General features: G+C 41.7%; 1 protein-coding gene across 22 annotated transcripts in view; it reads left to right on the plus strand.

Moving 5' to 3' along the window:
• Positions 1-18,535, plus strand: part of NEB (nebulin) — a 309,390-nt gene that overhangs the window by 16,879 nt on the left and 273,976 nt on the right. For all 22 annotated transcript variants that reach the window (XM_073634160.1, XM_073634162.1, XM_073634163.1 and 19 more), the window contains exon 4: positions 12,490-12,555. In XM_073634160.1, coding sequence (XP_073490261.1) covers positions 12,490-12,555 — 66 coding nt within the window. The remainder of the gene's footprint in view (positions 1-12,489; positions 12,556-18,535) is intronic.

Here is an 18,535-nt window from a genome sequence, read left to right on the forward strand (position 1 = left end):
CTCAGCAGTCTTCAGTGAAGCAGGTGGGCCGGTAGACAGCTGGTGGGTGGCAGACCGAAGCAGGCTGGTACTGGCAACAGCAGGTGGGTGAGGCATACTCTGGTAGCAAACTGTAGAACAACAGGCACAGCAGGATGTAAGGAAAGTACTGTAACCCTCAGGAAGATTAGAGGAATCAGGCAGGCTGGGTCATACACTGGCAGGATGGATCGGGTACAGGGGAGCAGGCAAGAACGTGGTCAGGGTGCAAGCCGGGTTAAGAGTCAATCAGTGGAAGAGAAGCAAATTGTGCAGACAGAAGTGGAGGTCAAGGACAAGCCAGGGTCAGTGCAGGTGGAGTTCAGAGAGTAGTCAGACAAGCTGGGTCAGCAACTGGAATCAGGATGCAGAATCACAGGGTCACATGATACAGGGGAGGCCGAAGACAAAGCAGCACTGATCCTGAGCACGACACAGTTTAAATAGCCCATTTGGCGCCAACATATGTCGCAAGTGCACATGAGCATGCTGATGCGCATGTGTATGCGCACGTATGCACGCACCTATGTGAGTGCTCATATGCAGGCATGAATCCATGTTAACAACCAGTTGACACTGAACTTTGACTAGCACATGGGTGCTTTCTCGGGGATTTAATGTACTACCACAGCCCCAGCATGGATTTATGTCCATTATTGGATCAGTGATCACCCCATTCACTTTATTCAGCTCAATATTTGAGAGGATATATTTGAGACTGTCCAGAGATGCTTAGCAACTACTTGGGCCATCTATTCAGTTACAGCCCTTACATCCACCCTACAATACATTGTGGCTTACTTTCAATATGTATCATTGAGCCTGAGTATGGTAGAGTCAAAGGTATTACAGGGACGAATGGTGACTTTAGCATACAATTAGCCATGTTAGGGACAAGTATTGCTTGACACCTGATTACCCTATACCTAGACCTCTAGGCTAAGATAGCTGGAAGTTATTTATAGGTTGATTGCTGAATGAATGCACATGTAAGCGACGTCCTGTGTGTTTTGTTTAAGTGACAACGTTGTCTCTTTTTTTTAACCAATTTTTAATGGTGTTTGGAGGAGTAGGCCATTGTGCCTTTTTATTACTTGAGTTATACATTATTGAACAATAAAGTTTATATCACCTACAATTCATACCGTGGTTGGTCCTCCCTTACAATTCTTATGGGGTGGGACGACTACACAGGTTCCCCCCTTTCCCTTTGCCCCTCTTTTTCTCCCCCCTTTTTTTTTAGACATTGTGACTTAGTTGTGGAGGTACCCTGTCCTGAGGGATGAATCGGTCCAAAAGTATTGGTAATATACCAGTAGTCTGAGATCCGTCTTTTATATCTTATTAGAGGAACCATGTTGTCTACTGGCATGCCCTTCCTGACACTGAGTGACTACATTTTGAACGCACAGCACCATTCCAGACCCGTTCCTCTGCCTTGTCCATGGATTAACCAGGTGCCTGCTCAAAGAAACCCACCTTTGCTCATCATTGAAAAGGATAAATTAATCTGAGCTCTACTCTGATCTATGCTCTTCTGGGTTATTTTATTTAAGCATTCGTTCAATATCTGCAGCTATGGTGTATTCACCCAAAACCAGCACTTTTTCACGTGTTTTACCACAAAGGGATTGTGGTCAAGTTCTTTGTGGTGAAACACATCGAGGAGGTGCTGGTTTTGGGTGGAGACACCATGGCTGCAGCTATCAAATGGATAATTGAATAAAATAATGCAGAAAAGAAGAGTGACTACAGTTACTACAGCTAGTAAGCCACATATTGCCAACTCTTAATATGTAGATGTAGAGATATTATAGCTCTAGCTATGTTGCTCACATACAGTTTACAACCTAATCTGATGATGCCTATGTGTATGGATGTACAGCAATGTCAAAGGAAAAGATCCATAAGCCGCACCTCATGAAGCAGACCCATGTGTATGAAGCGAAATGAATGGCAACCTCAGCCCAGACTCCAGGCCGGCCACGACCCCAATGCGGTTCACTCTGCCCCTTGGAGATTATTCATGGGGAACATGATTTAGCTCCAAGGGTCAGAGCGAAATGGATTGGGGCGTGGCCTGGCTGTAGACCGGGCTAAGGCTGCCATTCATCTCACTTCATGCACATGGGTCTGCTTCATGATGTGCAGCTTATGAATCTTTTCCTTTGACATTGCTACAGCTTTGTTACAGCCTGGAGCTAGGACGAGCTCCTTGTCCCTGCCTGCACTCACAGCAGTCTAGTTGGACTTTACCTCTCTACCTGAGCAGCACCAAAACTTTGTCTTTTTTGGACACAGTCTGTATTGATGTACAGCTATTATTATGCATGGATTTGTTGATATTCAGTCCACGTATTTTTCTTTCCCTAAGAACACTGGGCAAAGATATAATCATTTAGTGATGCGATTAATCAACTAAATTTTTATCCGGGAAGTTTCAGGTCTTAATTTCCCTGAAAATACTACAAGCTCCTTTCAACCTTTGAGATCGAATTTTACAGTATCAGATGGTCATCTGAACCTTAGGAAAGACCTCTTTCATAATATGCTACCACTTACAGTGTGGATAAACATGTCAGAGGGATTAGTTCTAAGAGTTTGGCAAAGAAAATGTGTAAAGTCATTATAAGGCATTCATCTGGCACCTAGCAAAAGGACAGCGACACAGTAAAAGCATTATCAGGGGGACAGTTCATCCCTAAACAACAGGAACATATTTTATATAGACTACATTGTAAATACTCATCTACATTCATAACAGGGAACCAACAGCAAAAAAAATAAAAAAAATCATAGTAAAAAAGAATGATTTAGGAGTGTGCCTATATTGTTTGCATGTGATTAAAAATAAAACAAAAAATACCCTAAAAATTGTTCTGAGTTTACCAGATACGGGGAATAAATAGGTTTCAAAATGCATTTTGAAATAATATGCATGCATAAAGTTCCTATACAGAACTATATAAAAAAAAATTTTTTAGTAACAAAATAAAGTTTAATAAAAATTGGATTACTAATGTTACACTTGATATATGCATAGGTAATGCACCATCTGTTTTTTACATTTTTTTTTTAAAGAACTCCCGTTACACGATCTCTGAAGTTTCCAGCTCCACCCCATGTCATTAAGTGGGTCTCTTCCTTGGCTTTCTAATGGTCACAGCTAGATTTCAATTGATATAAAACACCAGTTTATGACCTCCAAATTTAAACCATCGATATATCAGTTTAGGGTGCACTTAGCCCTGCAATTGTTACCTTTCTGGCTCATATGAAAATGATATTTATCTTTTACGAGGACTCCTGTCCAACCTGTTCTAGAATTTACCCTCAACTTTAAAACCTTCTTGAAGCTGGTGTATCATGCAGACAGCTGGGTAAAAATAACTTCTGCAACTCACTGAAACTATTTTACTTCCTCTCTGCAGAAAATATTTCTGGGTTTCACCTTTCACTAATGTTCGGTGGTGAGAGTGTCAAGGATAGCCTTGACCTGTACAGTGATTCTATTTCTAATTAAAGAATATAGCACAATTTTTATAGATACTAATAATGTATACAAGCCACAAATAAGAAAAATTGCATGTATAATAAATTTGTAGAATAGAGTTTTTTCAATGGAACTGTACATTATATTTGAACCTGTATAAAGATGCTCTGTAGTTTGAATCAGTATGATTCTGACAACTTTTAACCCTTATTATTTTTCTTTTTCTACTAGATGCACAGTGCAATATGTATAAATTTACACATTTACATTTTACACCATGCAATATCACATGCTTATGTATTATATGAAATCAGATATCCCTGGTTATATACAGTGCATAGTGATAGATAGCACTCAAAATAGTACACCATATATCACTACACTAAAAACTATACTTTGAAAACGTTTTTTGTTTCCGGGTTTTCAAGTATATCAACAAAGCCTAACAGTGTAGCAAGCATTTTAACAATAAAGGACATAAGTGAAACCAAAGTATATTAAGCCATTCTGGCTTTTATCTCTCAATAAACCAACACTGATTTCTCAATTACCTTCTTTTCCATTTATAACTTTTCTATATTTTACTTTAGTGCTTTCTATGTTTTTTTTTTTTCTTAAAGTTGAATTCAAAATCTAAAATTATTAATTGGACAATATTATTAACTTTAAAATATAATTAAATGGAATGTCAGCTTCACATTGGTGGGTAGTGTGTGGGTCCTGCCATGGGGTCTAAATTAATGCCTAGTTATTTACCTACTTCCCATAAAGCAGTCTTTTTAAATCATATATTAAATCTTATTTTAGATTATATAAATAGGTTGTGTAACTGACTTGACCAAACAAAAACCTGGTAGCATGACTGAAGTGTCATTTAAGTAGGAAATCAGTAATTTGTGCCAGACCTCTTAGTTTTGGAATGTCTATAGATGCTAAGTCAATCTAATTACATAAAATACAGACTGCATGGCACATATTTTTGGATTCCATTTCATCTCTTCACAAATGGTCTAGCTGTTCATCCATGCTTAACAATTACTATTACGTTAAGAGTACAAATTATTATTATCAGATGAACCGCACATACTGTATTTACCATTCTTCCAATATAAGTGTTGTTGACACATTTGGTATGATAATTTTTGCTCGTACAAATTATCCAGAAAACAATAAAAATGATGGAAAAAAAATAAGTATATAAAATGTCAGTATATATTAGAGATCCTTTGTAGGAATGATTAAAGTGATACTCAGATTGGATAACCAAAATGAAAAACCTTTACTTAAGTAATGAGGGCTGAAGGGTATTTTTACCCAACAAAAGAAAAGTATGAGCTTAGGATCCATAAAAACATCACCAAGATTTACTGCAAAGTAAAACATAAACTCCTACATATTTAGTGGCATAAGCAATCCAGAATGATGCTACGGCTAAACTTAATTTGAGTTATGTCAAGGAGAGAATGACGGTTTGCCTGGAGAATCTGGCCATTGTGCAACTGGAAAAAATGATTCACTCATCTGCTAGCAATGACCTAGACTTTCAAAAATAACTCAAGTAAATCCATTGTACTTGTCTGGTTGCAATGCAAACATGGATTTACTGATGGCAATACAATTATACTAAGGGTCAACAACCACTACCTTCTAAACTGCATTTTATTTCACAAATACTTGACTAAAACATGAAATGCAAAATTATATATATGGAATTTTTTATTTATTTAATAAGCTAAATGAATAAACAGCACATTCTTGAAAAAATATGGCAATAACATTTCTACAGAAAAACAAAAACAGTGCATTAGGTAGTAGCATTACAACACCACAAAAAAAATTACACAAAAAAGACACGATGTCTGAAACTGCCACTGGAATTAGGAGATGATATATTATTATTATTATACAGGATGTATATAGCGCCAACAGTTTGCGCAGCGCTTTACAACATGAGGGCAGACAGTACACTTACAATACAAATCAATACTGAAGGGATCAGAGGGCCCTGCTCGTTAGAGCTTACAATCTAGAAGGGAGGGTCGAGTGGAAACAAAAGGTAATAACTGTGGGGGATGAGCTGATGGAGAAAATGAAAATACAGTTGTTAGTTGTGCGTAGGGTAGGCTTCTCTGAAGAGAAGGGTTTTCAGGGATCGTCTAAAAGCTAATAAAGTAGGAGATAAGCGGACAGATTGGGGTAGGGCATTTCATAGGATTGGAGAGGCTTTGGAAAAGTCCTGGAGGCGAGCATGGGAGGAGGTGACGAGGGAGCTAGAGAGCAGGAGGTCTTGAGAGGAAGGAAGAGAACGAGTAGGTTGGTACCGTATTTATCGGAGTATAACACGCACCGGCGTATAACACGCACCCCAATTTAGGAGGGAATTTTAAGGAAAAAAAAACTTTTAGGAGGGAAGTTGAAGGGAAAAAAACTTACATTTAAATGCCCATCATTGCAGCCTTCTCAGTGCAGCCTTGCCCCAGTGCAGCCATGTCAGTGCAGCCATGTCAGTGCAGCCTTCCCCAGTGCAGCCTTGTCAGTGCAGCCATGTCAGTGCAGCCATGTCAGTGCAGCCTTCCCAAGTGCAGCCTTGTCAGTGCAGCCATGTCAGTGCAGCCTTCCCCAGTGCAGCCTTGTCAGTGCAGCCATGTCAGTGCAGCCATGTCAGTGCAGTCTTCCCCAGTGCAGCCTTGTCAGTGCAGCCTTCACCAGTGCAGCCTTCCCCAGTGCAGCCTTCCCCAGTGCAGCCTTCCCCAGTGCAGCCTTGCCCCAGTGCAGCCTTCGATCAACGGTCCCTGCTTCCTGGGCTTCAAAATCGCCGACCGCGATTTGAAAATGGCGCCGCCGGCGCCGAAATACACAGAGCCGGTCCTCGGCTCTTTCCGGCGGCTCTAGTTTACTTTCGGCTCCACTCGTAGTCCCGAGCGGAGCTATCCGAGTAGGTTCGGATAGCTCCGCTCGGGACTACGAGTGGAGCCGAAAGTAAACGAGAGCCGCCGGAAAGAGCCGAGGACCGGCTCTGTGTATTTCGGCGCCGGCGGCGCCATTTTCAAATCGCGGTCGGGGATTTTGAAATTTTGACAGCTCGGGATCGCAGGATATCGGCGTATAACACGCACCTGCGACTTTCCCCTGATTTTAAGGGGAAAAAAGTGCGTGTTATACGCCGATAAATACGGTATTTAGAGACTAGGCTAGTGATGTAGCTGGGGGTGAAATCGTGGATGGCTTTGTACGTAGTTGTTAGTATTTTGAATTTAATTCTTTGGCCGAGCGGAAGCCAGTGGAGGGATTGACAGAGAGGAGTGGCAGACACAGAGCGATTGGTAAGGTGGATGAGTCTGGCAGCAGCATTCATGATGGTTTGAAGAGGTGATAGACTATGTAGAGGTAAGCCAATGAGAAGGTAGCTGCAGTAGTCGAGGCAAGAGATGACCAGCGAGTGAATTAAGAGCTTTGTTGTGTCATTGGTTAGAAAGGGGCGTATTTTAGAGATGTTGCGGAGGTTGAGGCGGCAGGATTTGGACAGTGATTGGATGTGTTGCTTGAAGGAGAGTTCAGAGTCCAGGACTACACCTAGAATCTTGACAGGTGGGGATGGGCTTATAGTTATGCCATCGATTTTGACAGAGAGATCAGGGGAAGGGATATATGGGGGAGGAAAAATTATAAGTTCGGTTTTGGATAGATTGAGTTTGAGGAAGTGGTGTGACATCCAGACTGATATATCTGATAGTAAATTAGTGATACGTGAGGAGAAAGAGGGAGTGAGCTGAGGGGTAGAGAAATAGATTTGGGTGTCGTCAGCGTAGAGGTGGTATTGGAAGCCATGGGAGGCTATTAGTTGACCCAGAGAGGAGGTGTAGATTGAAAATAGGAGAGGTCCAAGAACAGAACCTTGGGGGGACCCCAACAGAGAAAGGAAGAGGAGAGGAGGAAGTAGAGTTGTAAGAAACGCTAAAGGTGCAGGGGGATAAGTAGGAAGAGAACCAGCGAAGAGTTCAGTCACGGAGACCAAAGGCGTGGAGTTTTTTGAGGAGGAGGGGGTGGTCAACCGTATTAAAGGCAGCAGAGAGGTCCAGGAGTAGGAGTACAGAATTGATTGGTTTTGGCCGTTAGTAGATCGTTTGCTAGTTTTAGGAGAGCAGTTTCTGTGGAGTGTTGAGGACGAAATCCAGACTGAAAGGGATCAAGAAGGCTATTATCAGCGAGGTGGGTGCTCAGTCGGTTGTAGACCAGACGTTCGAGGAGTTTGGATAAGAAGGGGAGCAAGGAGATGGGGTGTAGGTTGTTAAGATTGGATGGATCCAGTGAGGGCTTTTTAAGTATAGGTCTGACAAGTGCATGTTTTAGAGAGTTGGGGAAGATGCCAGAAGAGAGGGAGAGATTGAAGATGTGGGTTAGAGAGTGTAGCATAGAGCTAGAGAGTGAACGTAGCATTTGTGAGGGAACAGGATCCAGAGGGCAGGTGGTAAGGTGGACATTACCAAGTAGCTTAGCAACCTCGTCTATAGTGGGGGGGTTGAAAGAGGGAAGTAATGATTGTGCCTGTGGGCATGAAGTGTAAAGCGTGGAGGGTATCGGAACAGTTGAGATCTCCACGCAAATTGTATCAGTCTTCTGTTTGAAGTGATTGGCGATCTCCTGGGCAGTGAGTGAGTTGGCGGGTGGAGGCGGTGGAAGACGAAGTAGAGAGTTGAAGGTAGAGAAGAGTTGACGGGGACGGGATGATAAGTTGCTAATGAGAGAGATAAAAAAGGTCTGCTTTGCAGAGAGGAGGCTGGAATTGTATTTTTGGAGGGCAGATTTATATTGGTTGAAATCTCTCTGAGACTTAATCTTACGCCACAGGCGCTCATGAGCACGACTACATTTTTTCAGACTTCTAGTATCATCTATTTGCCAAGGTTGAAGGGGTCGGGGCCTGATTCTGTGTGTAGTGAGGGGGGCCAGTGAGTCCAGTGAGACTAGAAGTGAAGCGTTGTAGACAGAAGTGGCTAGGTTGGTGCAGGATAGGGGTGAGATTTTGTCATAGAGGTTGTCGATAGCAGAGTAGAGAAGAGAAGAGTTGAGATGACGTAGGTTTCTGCGGGTAACTTTTAGGCAGTTGGAGAGAGAGGAGGTGGAGGAGAGGGAGAGAGTGAAACTAATAAGGTGGTGATCAGAGAGAGGGAGTGGATAGTTAGAGAGGTTGCATGGAGTGCAAAGGTGAGAGAAAACGAGGTCAAGGGTATTGCCTTCGGAGTGAGTAGGAGCATGTATCCACTGCTTCAGGTCAAAAGAGAAGGTTAGGCTGAGAAGTTTGGAAGGGGCAGGAGTATTAGTATTAATAGGGATGTTGAAGTCCCCGAGAATGATTGTGGGGATTTCAGAGGAAAGAAAGTAGGGTAGCCAGGCAGAGAAGTCATCAAGAAAGGTTAATACTGGTCCAGGGGGCGTTAATAAGGATTACTGCACTTTAATATTCACCATGAGGGTCCTACCACGTATTCCACATATTTTACTGCATGAAAATGAAAAAAAAAAAGTGTATATTCATAGACCCCCTACAATGTACTTCTTTGTTTGATCCCTTTTAATCTGCTAAATATACCAATGAAAGTATCTTTTATCCGTTCAATAATTTTATTTTTAATCCTTCTAGAAATACAGTGAGATGATAGCTCCCAGTACACGCTTTATCTGCTGACTGTTAACTGTTCATGGTTCATGGTGTTCCCTATGGACTACAAAAAAACCTTCCCCTCTGTTATGGTGAAGAGAAGAGGGAGGGGTGTTTTGTGCTCCTAACACACTTCCTTACCTAGGGTGATGACACTGCCCCTCCATAGATACAGTACTGTCAGTAAGCATTGTCACACCGGATCAGGAAGTGTGCTATTGGTACGATCACAATGAAAAAAAAAGGAAGAAAACACAACTAATACAGTAAACACATAAGCTGCAATATGTTAATTTTTTTGTTCTTTGCACGCATGTGTAAAGAGGCCCCTTTTACTAATTGATTTGAGTAAGTTTGCTAGTTTACATAATGTATGTTATTTCTAGGCATTTACATTGTTGAAACAAGTTTTACTAACAGTAAAATGGTTTGTGTTGCTTCTACTCAGGTCCTTAGTTTATTTTTCCCACACTATTCTGGAAAAATCTAGTAGCTTTGGTCAAAGCAAATATATACTGTATTTATATGTATTCTTTGTTAAATATTATTTAATTAATGTGACATTTATTTTATAAATTAATTGTTTTCTTATTGTCCTTACTGCTCTGGGCCGGAGTAAAGTCTGAGATGGTTGTACACGCTGTACATGTGTTTATCATTTTTTGGTGAAGTGGACCTAAAGTTTAACTCAAGTTTAGTTGAGAAAAGGCAAAACAATCATCTCTAATCTAGTAATCGTTATACAAAGCAAATTCCTATCCAGTCTTTACCATTCCCGTCCTTAAAGCGTTTGTTAACCCTCCCAAAAAAATTGATCCTGCTCCTTTAAAGTATGTTATATGACACAGTGCTTGTGCTGTGTCATTTGGCCCCCGGTGACAGCTAAAAATCCTTACTGATCCTGCCAGTTTCTGCCCTCCCCTCTGTAAACTGACCACGGTGTATCATGGCTGCCGAGCCCTGACACTGTGGTCAGTTTACGTGCCTCCGTCATCCACAGCTCTGCTATCTGTCTCCTCTCTGCTCCTGTGTCCTCCTCCCCCCTCCCTGCCTGTCAGCTTATTACAGTGCCCCACCCCCCCTCCTACTGCTTGCATAACTGTAAAATGTATGCACCATCAGCACTGTCTCCTATTGCAGTGTCCCCCTCAGTGTGTGATTTATATAAAAAAAATGCTGTAAATACCTCTCTTAAGAGCGGTGATCCACGATCACATGACCGGCCGCCTCACTCCTCCTCTCCTGCTCCTCCCCCCCTGACTGACATCAGCGGGAGAATCTTGGCCCCTCCCGCTACATCTGTCAGAGGAGGAAAGAAGAGAGCTGACTGGTCATGTGATCGCGGATCTCGGGTCTTAAATTAGGTATTTACATTATTTTTTTTTTTATAAATCATACACAGAGGGGGGCAATACAATAGGAGACAGTGCTGATGGTGCATACATTTTACAGTTATGCAAGCAGTTAGAGTGGCTTAACAACCACTTTAATGTGTATGTAAATCTGATTCATGAAATTTGTCCTAGGCACATATATCTCTATGTTTTCTTATTTCTCTCCAAAGCACTAAGTCCCGTGTCTTTCTGCTGTTTCGTTCCTCTGTTATCAGCATGAGAACTTCTGAAAAGTTCTCCGAGACAGGAGATATAAGCAGCCTGAAATTTGTGTCGGGGGTGGGTACTAAAAAATAGATTAGCTGAGAGGTAATCACAGCTCTGAAAGTATCTTTTTTCCTCTGCCTGTTGAGGGGGGGGCGCCTTTCCTCCAATCAGCTGTCACACAGTGTATGCCAAGACTCCACTCCTACTCCCGAATGAGGAAGTAAAAATTCTAACACGATGTTAGAATTCTAAAGAATATTCACTTCACTGGGTATAGGAGAGGGTTTACATCCACTTTAAGGCCCCTTTCACAGGGGCTGTCCAATCGGGTCCGCCTGTCAGTCTTTCAGGCGAACCTGATCGAACCCTCCAGTCTCCCCTATGGAGCAGCGGGTGTCAGCGGTGATATGTCCGCTGACACCCACCACTAGCCGATTTTGTCTGCAAAATCCAGACGGATGGTGTTCCTATTTTTCATCTGTCTGGCGGATCGAAATGGATAGGATCAGATGAAAACGGACAGGTGGTCCATTTTCACCCGATTTCCCCATAGAGGAGAGTGGGACTGTGTCCCTGCCCGCTTTGCGCAGTGAGCAGAGATGGACCTGTCATCGGACCTGTCATTCGCCTGCTCAGCAGGGATCGGCGGGATCGGCAGAGCGTACAACGGAGGCGCCCATGTGAAAGGAGCCTTAATCTACTGCTAAGCGGTTGGCTCTGTTGTCATAACTACCTGTTCTTTCTCATCTTTGTAATTAGAAAAGCACCTGCCTACCTTTAGGACTATTACACATGGGTGGCTGAGCCTGTTCGATGTAAATTCCAGTGTCTTTCCCCTGCCTGGGAAGCTCATGTGCAGTGTACAGCTTCCCATAGACAGCAATGGCTGTGAGTGGCTGTACTCAGGTATACAACGGTACAATACCCATATATGTTATACTCTTGTTTACAATAGCACTGTGAATACCTGGGTACAGCTGCTTACAACCATTCATGTCTATGGGAGGCTCTAAGCTCTGGGCTTCACGAGTGGGGTAAAGAAGTCGGCATGTATGTTGAACATGCTTTCCCGCTTATGTGCAAGAGGCGTTAGTCTACAGAACTGTTTGAAAGTATGTTCCAAAAATAAATCTCTTAGGACAGAGGAGGCCTATAATTTGATTTTAAGCTTCATGCAGACCTGGAATGATCGTCTGAGATGGAAATGTGTGCAAAACTTCCGTAGTTTATAGAACACCATTAGGGTGCAATATTTGAATTTTTTTGCCAGTTTTACGGAACAGAGACAATATGGCCTGTGCAGTATTATATATAGGTTATATAATTTTAAAAAGTTTACCTTTCAATTTTTATTTTCATTTGTGTTATCATTGCTTTAGTGGTTACTAGTTTTTAGAGTTGAATAAGTATCTCAGAATCCAGTTGGGTAATGTTGCCATGGTTGGATTACAGTGCACCTTGATTCTTTGAGTCAGTATTGTGACAAGCTTTAGACATGCTACTTGCACCCTTCAAATTTTTCAATATTGGTAGATAGAATAAAAGTATGTCATTAAATTATGGATGTTTTGAATGCGGGGGTGTGTTTGGACGCTGTATTTGCTTGTAACTGTGGAACAATACCATTTTGTTTTCTTCATGTGCTGTACAGGATTCAATGTATTGATATCAATGTATTTACTATGTTCTGAGCCCTGGAATCTGACATCTCTTTGTAGTACTATTATGAAGAAACTATCATCGAAGATGGGGAAGCTGCTGAATTTGTGAGGGAAGTTGTGGAGGTAACAGCTCAGCGGCCATCCAGTTTAAGCACATTGAACTCCCATCTCTAGTTTGCTTCTCTACTGCTCTGCTTTAAGGGGTTTTCCACCAGAAACAATCAGATACAGAAAGGAAACACTGTGAGTCTCTCAAGGAATATTGCCTTGTGATGTTCAAAACAGGGCATTTTCAACCACTTTTGCTTGTCTAGCTGTCACGTTTTAAGGAACCCCGTGTACAATCACAGTAGCTGGAAGGAACTGTGCTTTATACATATGAAAGAGTAATGATATCCCTCTCGATATTTATCAAACATCTATCAAATAGCTGCTATGTTTTTATTGCCTTAATGATTGGCAACAGTGCTGCCTATATTTAATTGGTGATCTGGAGTCCCATAGAGAAAGACTAAATGATATCTAATCTTTTGGTTATAAACACCAAAGGAATACAGTTTTAATTAATTGAAATACCTGTATAAGAAGGCCAAGATAAAGGCTGCCATTCTCAGACTCAAGTGCATATTAGCTCCATTCGGGGCAAAATTACACTGTTTCTGGAAATAGCTGTTATACCCTTCTTAGAACCTCTTAATGTCAATTTAGTGATATTTCAAATTTGAAACCTCTGTCCATTAATTTTTTGCTGTCCCACTATCAAGATTTTCCTTCATGTACTGTCCAAGAGACACAACAGGAATTAAGAGGAAATCTCTACAAAGTGAGTAAAATTTCCCATTTGTCACGAACATGTTTCCTATTTGACCCTGGTAACAGCTATGACATTTTAGATATCCTAACACTTTCTGTCTTAGTGATAATGATCATCAGGATAAATCAAAAGGGGAATCTAAACAAAGGGCAAACAGAGCAATGAAAAAACATTCCCATCACACAATACAAAGCAAGGTCCCTAGGCACCTTAAAAGTTCATATAGTTTCTATTGTTTTTTTGTGTGCTGTTCACTAGGATGTGGTGCCCTTGCTAGTTGTCCATGTCTTCTCATTTCACTCCATTCCAAAGAAGTTTTCTAGATGGATCCTGACAAGTTGTCAGCAGTGGCAAACTGGCCATGTCCTGCTAGCTTGAAAGCCATTCAACATTTCCTGGACTTCACAAATTATTATCACCAGTTTGTCAAGGGCTACCCCTCTCTAGTGGTACTTCTCACTGCCTTGACTTGTAAGAGAGCTGATCTGAAGAACTGGTCCTCTGGAACAATGGAAGCCTTTCACATCCTGAAACAAACTTTTTAGCCAATAATGTTTGTAAAAAAAATATAAGCGCGCAATCCAATAATCAAATACTAATAATGTGAATACAAAAGATTCAAAAACAATAAGTGTCCATATAGAAACTAAAAATGAAAAATGAAATAAATGACCATATAAAAGTCCAACAAATGCTCCAAAAATGGTGAAAAAACAATGTTCACTCAGTGCTTTTCTTTTTCTACAAAATCAGCGCCACTTACTAGAACAGTTGGATCTCAAATTATAGAGCTCAATTGCGCTCATGCAAATGTCAGCCAACATGGATAATCCTCTCCCCAGACTCCTCCTAACACTGCTCCTCTCCAATGTGACCTGGCTGTTAAAATGAAGAATGAATCAAGAAGGAATCAAGAGCCTCCGGTCCCACCTGATACCTCTTATGGGGAAACGCGTTGGGTGGAGCAGCATTCCTTGACTTCACCACGCATCAGCTTGTTTGCAAGATCCAAGGCTGTATTACCACTGTGATTTTCACATATTGCTACATATTGCTACATATTTTAAAATATATATATACATTTGAAGTATTACACCATGAAGCCTCTTCCTTCCATTATCCTATGTACCTGAGACAATCCGGAGACAGATGATCCATATCCATGAGAGATCCTTCATTTTAACAGCCCGATCACATTGGAGAGAAGTGGTGTTAGGAGGCATCTGGGGAAAAGATTATCCGTGTTGGCTGACATTTGCGTGTGCGCAATTGATCTCTATAATTTGAGATCCAACTGTTCTGGTAAGCGGTGCTGATTTTGTATGAAAGAGAAGCACCCAGTGAACACTATTTTTTCACCATTTTTTTGGAGCACTTGTTGGACTTTTATATGGTCATTTATTTCATTTTTCATTTTTATTTTCTATATGGACATTTATTGTTTTTGAATCATTTGTATTCACATTATTAGTATTTGATTATTGGATTGCGTGCTTATATTTTTTTTACACACATTATTAGCTAAAGTATTCAGACTATCATAAGCAGCAGCACCTTCACCATATATATCATTTTTTGGAATAAGCGCAAATATATATCTTTTACAAACGTTTTAGCCAGATCAGCTTTACTTCAGCCTGAAATGCCAAGCCATTCTAGCTGGAGGTGTATGCATCCACTGTGGGTGTCGGGCTGTACCGTTGCAGAATGTCCAAGGCACAAAGAACCCCTGTGCTTTGTTTTCTAACACATTTTCAGCTGTTTAAGGGAATTATGGCTTTGGGGATCGAGACTTGGGGCCATTTATTTGGCCATAGAGGAGTATTAGCACCTTCTTGAAGGTTAATCCCATCAATTGACGATCCTTACTGATCACAAAAACTTACAGTACCTCTAGTACACTCAATCCAAGACAAGACAGCTGGTCCCTTTTCTTCTCTGTGCTTTAATTTTTTCATTACATACAAACCCTATTACTGTGATACCAGAGCCAATGCCCTTTCATGCTCATTCAAACCCCTTCAATGGTATCAAAACCAGATACCATTGTTTCACCTTATCGGATCCTTGCTGCAACCTCTCTCACGAAAACTCACATTCCTCCAGACATGACCTCTAAGTCTTAGGACTAGATTCCTCCACTGGGCCCACAGTTTCCAGCTGGCACATCATCCTGGAGTCCACAGAACTCTTACCTTCCTGACTTGTCACAATTGGCAGTCTAGTGTTAGGAAGGACGACATTGTAGCAGCTTTCACCATCTATGCCCAAAATAAAGTCTCTCTTATGCTCCTGTGAGACTATTGATGCCTCTTCCTGTACTCCAGGAACCCCAAGGACACCCGTCCTTGGATTATATTACAGATCCCCCCCCCCCTGAAGTCTATACATTGGTTTGAGTTGTGGTCGACAGGTTTTCAAAAATGGCATGCTTCATTCCCCACTCCACTCTTACCTCTGCAGCAGCTCTAGCAACAATTTTCATTTTTGAAATCTTTAGCTTTAAATTTTCATCTGCTTACTACCCCCAGTCTAATGGCCAGATGGAAAGAATAAACCAAAATCTGTAACAGTATCCTTGCTTCCTCATCTCTAGCCTCCATAATAATTGTGTCTTTCTCTTGCATGGTTCAAGTTCACCCAAAAAACCATGTTAGATCTAGTTCCAGGGGATTACCTTTCTTTTTGGCTTACGGTAAGCACCCTCTTGTGCCTGCTCCGATTCCCTTGACCAACAGTGTACCAATTCGGTCTGCCTTGTTTACATCGGCAGGCCGTTGTTCTATCTCTGTGGGGAGCTACTGTGGGTGGCCAGCGGACACGCGCCTCTCTCTCTCTCTCTCTCTCTCTCTAGAGAGCGCCTACAGGAAACCACCGCTGATCATCTTGCCAATTTATACACGGATCTCCCTTTGTCTGACGGATTCTTCCGCTCCCTGGATGAGTATCCCCAGCAGATGACTACTAGCCCAGCTGTTTTGCCTTTGGTTTACCCATGCTGTCTCTGACCCCTGTAATTAAGGGGTCCACCGAATCTGGTAAGCGCAATCACATATATTGATTTGCTTCTCCTACTGCATCGGTTGGAAAGAGCTTTATCTGTATGCCCCCAGAAGGAGTGTGCTTTCAGATTGGATTTTATGGACTCCTGATCACTGTATTGTTCTATAATTATTGGACTCTGCATTTATTTACTTTTCTCACTTTGCGCTGCACTTATTTTGTTTTAACAACAGTGTACCAACTCTCGCTACCATGCAAACCTTGTTCAATACAATCTGGCCCCAGGTGCAAAACATGCCTCCTTGACTCGGCCTTTAGGTACAAAAGATTTGTTGATCATCATTGCACCAAGCTCCCTGACTACCAGCCTGGAGATAAGGTCTGGCTAGCCATTAGGAATCTTTGACTCAAGACACCCTTCTGTATGTTTGTCTCATGGTACATTGGGCCTTTTGAAATCTCTTCCCTAATCAACCCAGATTCTTTCAAGCTGTCTTCCTCCCAATCTTTGTATTGGGAATTCTTTCCATCTCTCTCTCTTTAAACTGATAGTTCTCAATACAATTTCACATTCAACTCCAGTTATTTCTCTTTCAGCAGCTTCCTCCCAGGAATATGAGGTTCAGCAACTTTTGGATTTCAAAAACTTTAGGGGCAAACTATGCATGATTTTATGGACTTAAGGGCTCTGTAATAGGTTACAGCCTAGAGGAACACTCTTGGACTCAGGCATCTGATGTTTTCAATCCTCACCTTGTACAATCCATTGCCAATTCCCACTGAAACAAGGGCCTTGAGAGGTGGGGAGACCCCATAAGAGGGAGGTATGGTCGTGATAATTTACCTTCTACACTCCAGCACTGTTGCCTCCTCCATCTCATGTGGCCACAAATGCTTATGGGTTTTGCCTGGAGTGCCTGAGCCACATCACGTGATGCATTATGTGACCAAAAAGTATTTTTAAACTCAAGTGGGAGAGTATTGAGTCTGACAGCCATAAGTGCACTCAAGCTCCTTCAGTCTGTCTTCAGTCTACCCGGTCAGCTATACAATACCCAGTCTGTTAAAATCTCATCCAGTCTGCTAAAATCCCTCAGTGTCTGCTCTACAGGCACTTGTCCACCTCCATGTCCATGAGCACCCATTGGGGGACCCAGGGGTAGCATGCAGCTAAGCCTAAACTCTTGTGAGCTAGTTCCTGGGGAAGACCAGCTAATCCTTAGACCCCACCCTCAGGGGAAGTGGTTGCTTCCAGGTAGAGTCATGCTTACACTTTGTTAACGTCCATGCTTGTGACACACATACTTTACAGTGGTCTGACATGCTCCCTGCTGTGTCAGAGCCAGAGCTTTCCTATCATCAGGTAGCACAAACGTTGCTGATAGCAGACTACAATCTCTGTAAGCTCTGTAAGCACAGTAGGGAGTGTGTTTTACCTCTGCAGAGAGACCACTACTTCCCCACAAAGAGCAAGGGTCCCATTTTGCAGCTGCTGGCAGGGGCACATTTTTCTACTTATGCTGTAGCTGCACTAGAAAGAAAATGAACTGTCGGATATCAAACACCTTTTGTTTTGGTGCATCCCAAATGTATTTAGCTTATTTAAACTAGTTCAATTTGGGTTTAAATGACAGAAGCTTGGGCCACGCTTTAGCCATGAGCAACATATAGCCACTTTAATGATCTAGCACTATATTAATCTTTAGATATGTTTGAGCCAAAATTATTATCAATTATTAATGCCTCATTGGCAAAATAATAACTTCAGTGAAAACCAATCGCTCTTGTTTCAGGTGGAAAACCCTCTACTTTACAAGCTTTATGACAATGAAATAAGCTAAAATAGGAAATATGTAACTCTTGCTGCTGCTGTAGGTGATATAAAGACTGCTGTTCCTGCAGAACAAAATGGCCAGCTTTATGACATTATTCTTCATTCATTCATTCTTCATCATTTTCATGGCTAATTCGCTTTTCATCTCATGCTTTACCTTTCTCCATCTTTGTGGCAAGTCTCATATTTGAGGCATTGCAGTAAAATAATCAACTCTGTAAACAGTATTAGTTGCTTAGTCAACAGTGTGTCTACTAGGACATATGTAAGTTTATCTAGGTGTTATATGTTGTTTCTACAGTTTTCCACAATTATTTACAAGCGGTTGTGGAGTTCTTGCATAGACATAATGTGCCCTTGTGTCCAGAATACCAACATAGCTGCAGAACGTAGACATATCTCATTGAACACATAAAATGCCTGAAGTGCCTGCAAACACAAAATTGAAAATG

This window comes from Aquarana catesbeiana, linkage group LG06, assembly GCF_042186555.1.
Source record: "Aquarana catesbeiana isolate 2022-GZ linkage group LG06, ASM4218655v1, whole genome shotgun sequence".
NCBI lineage: Eukaryota > Metazoa > Chordata > Amphibia > Anura > Ranidae > Aquarana > Aquarana catesbeiana.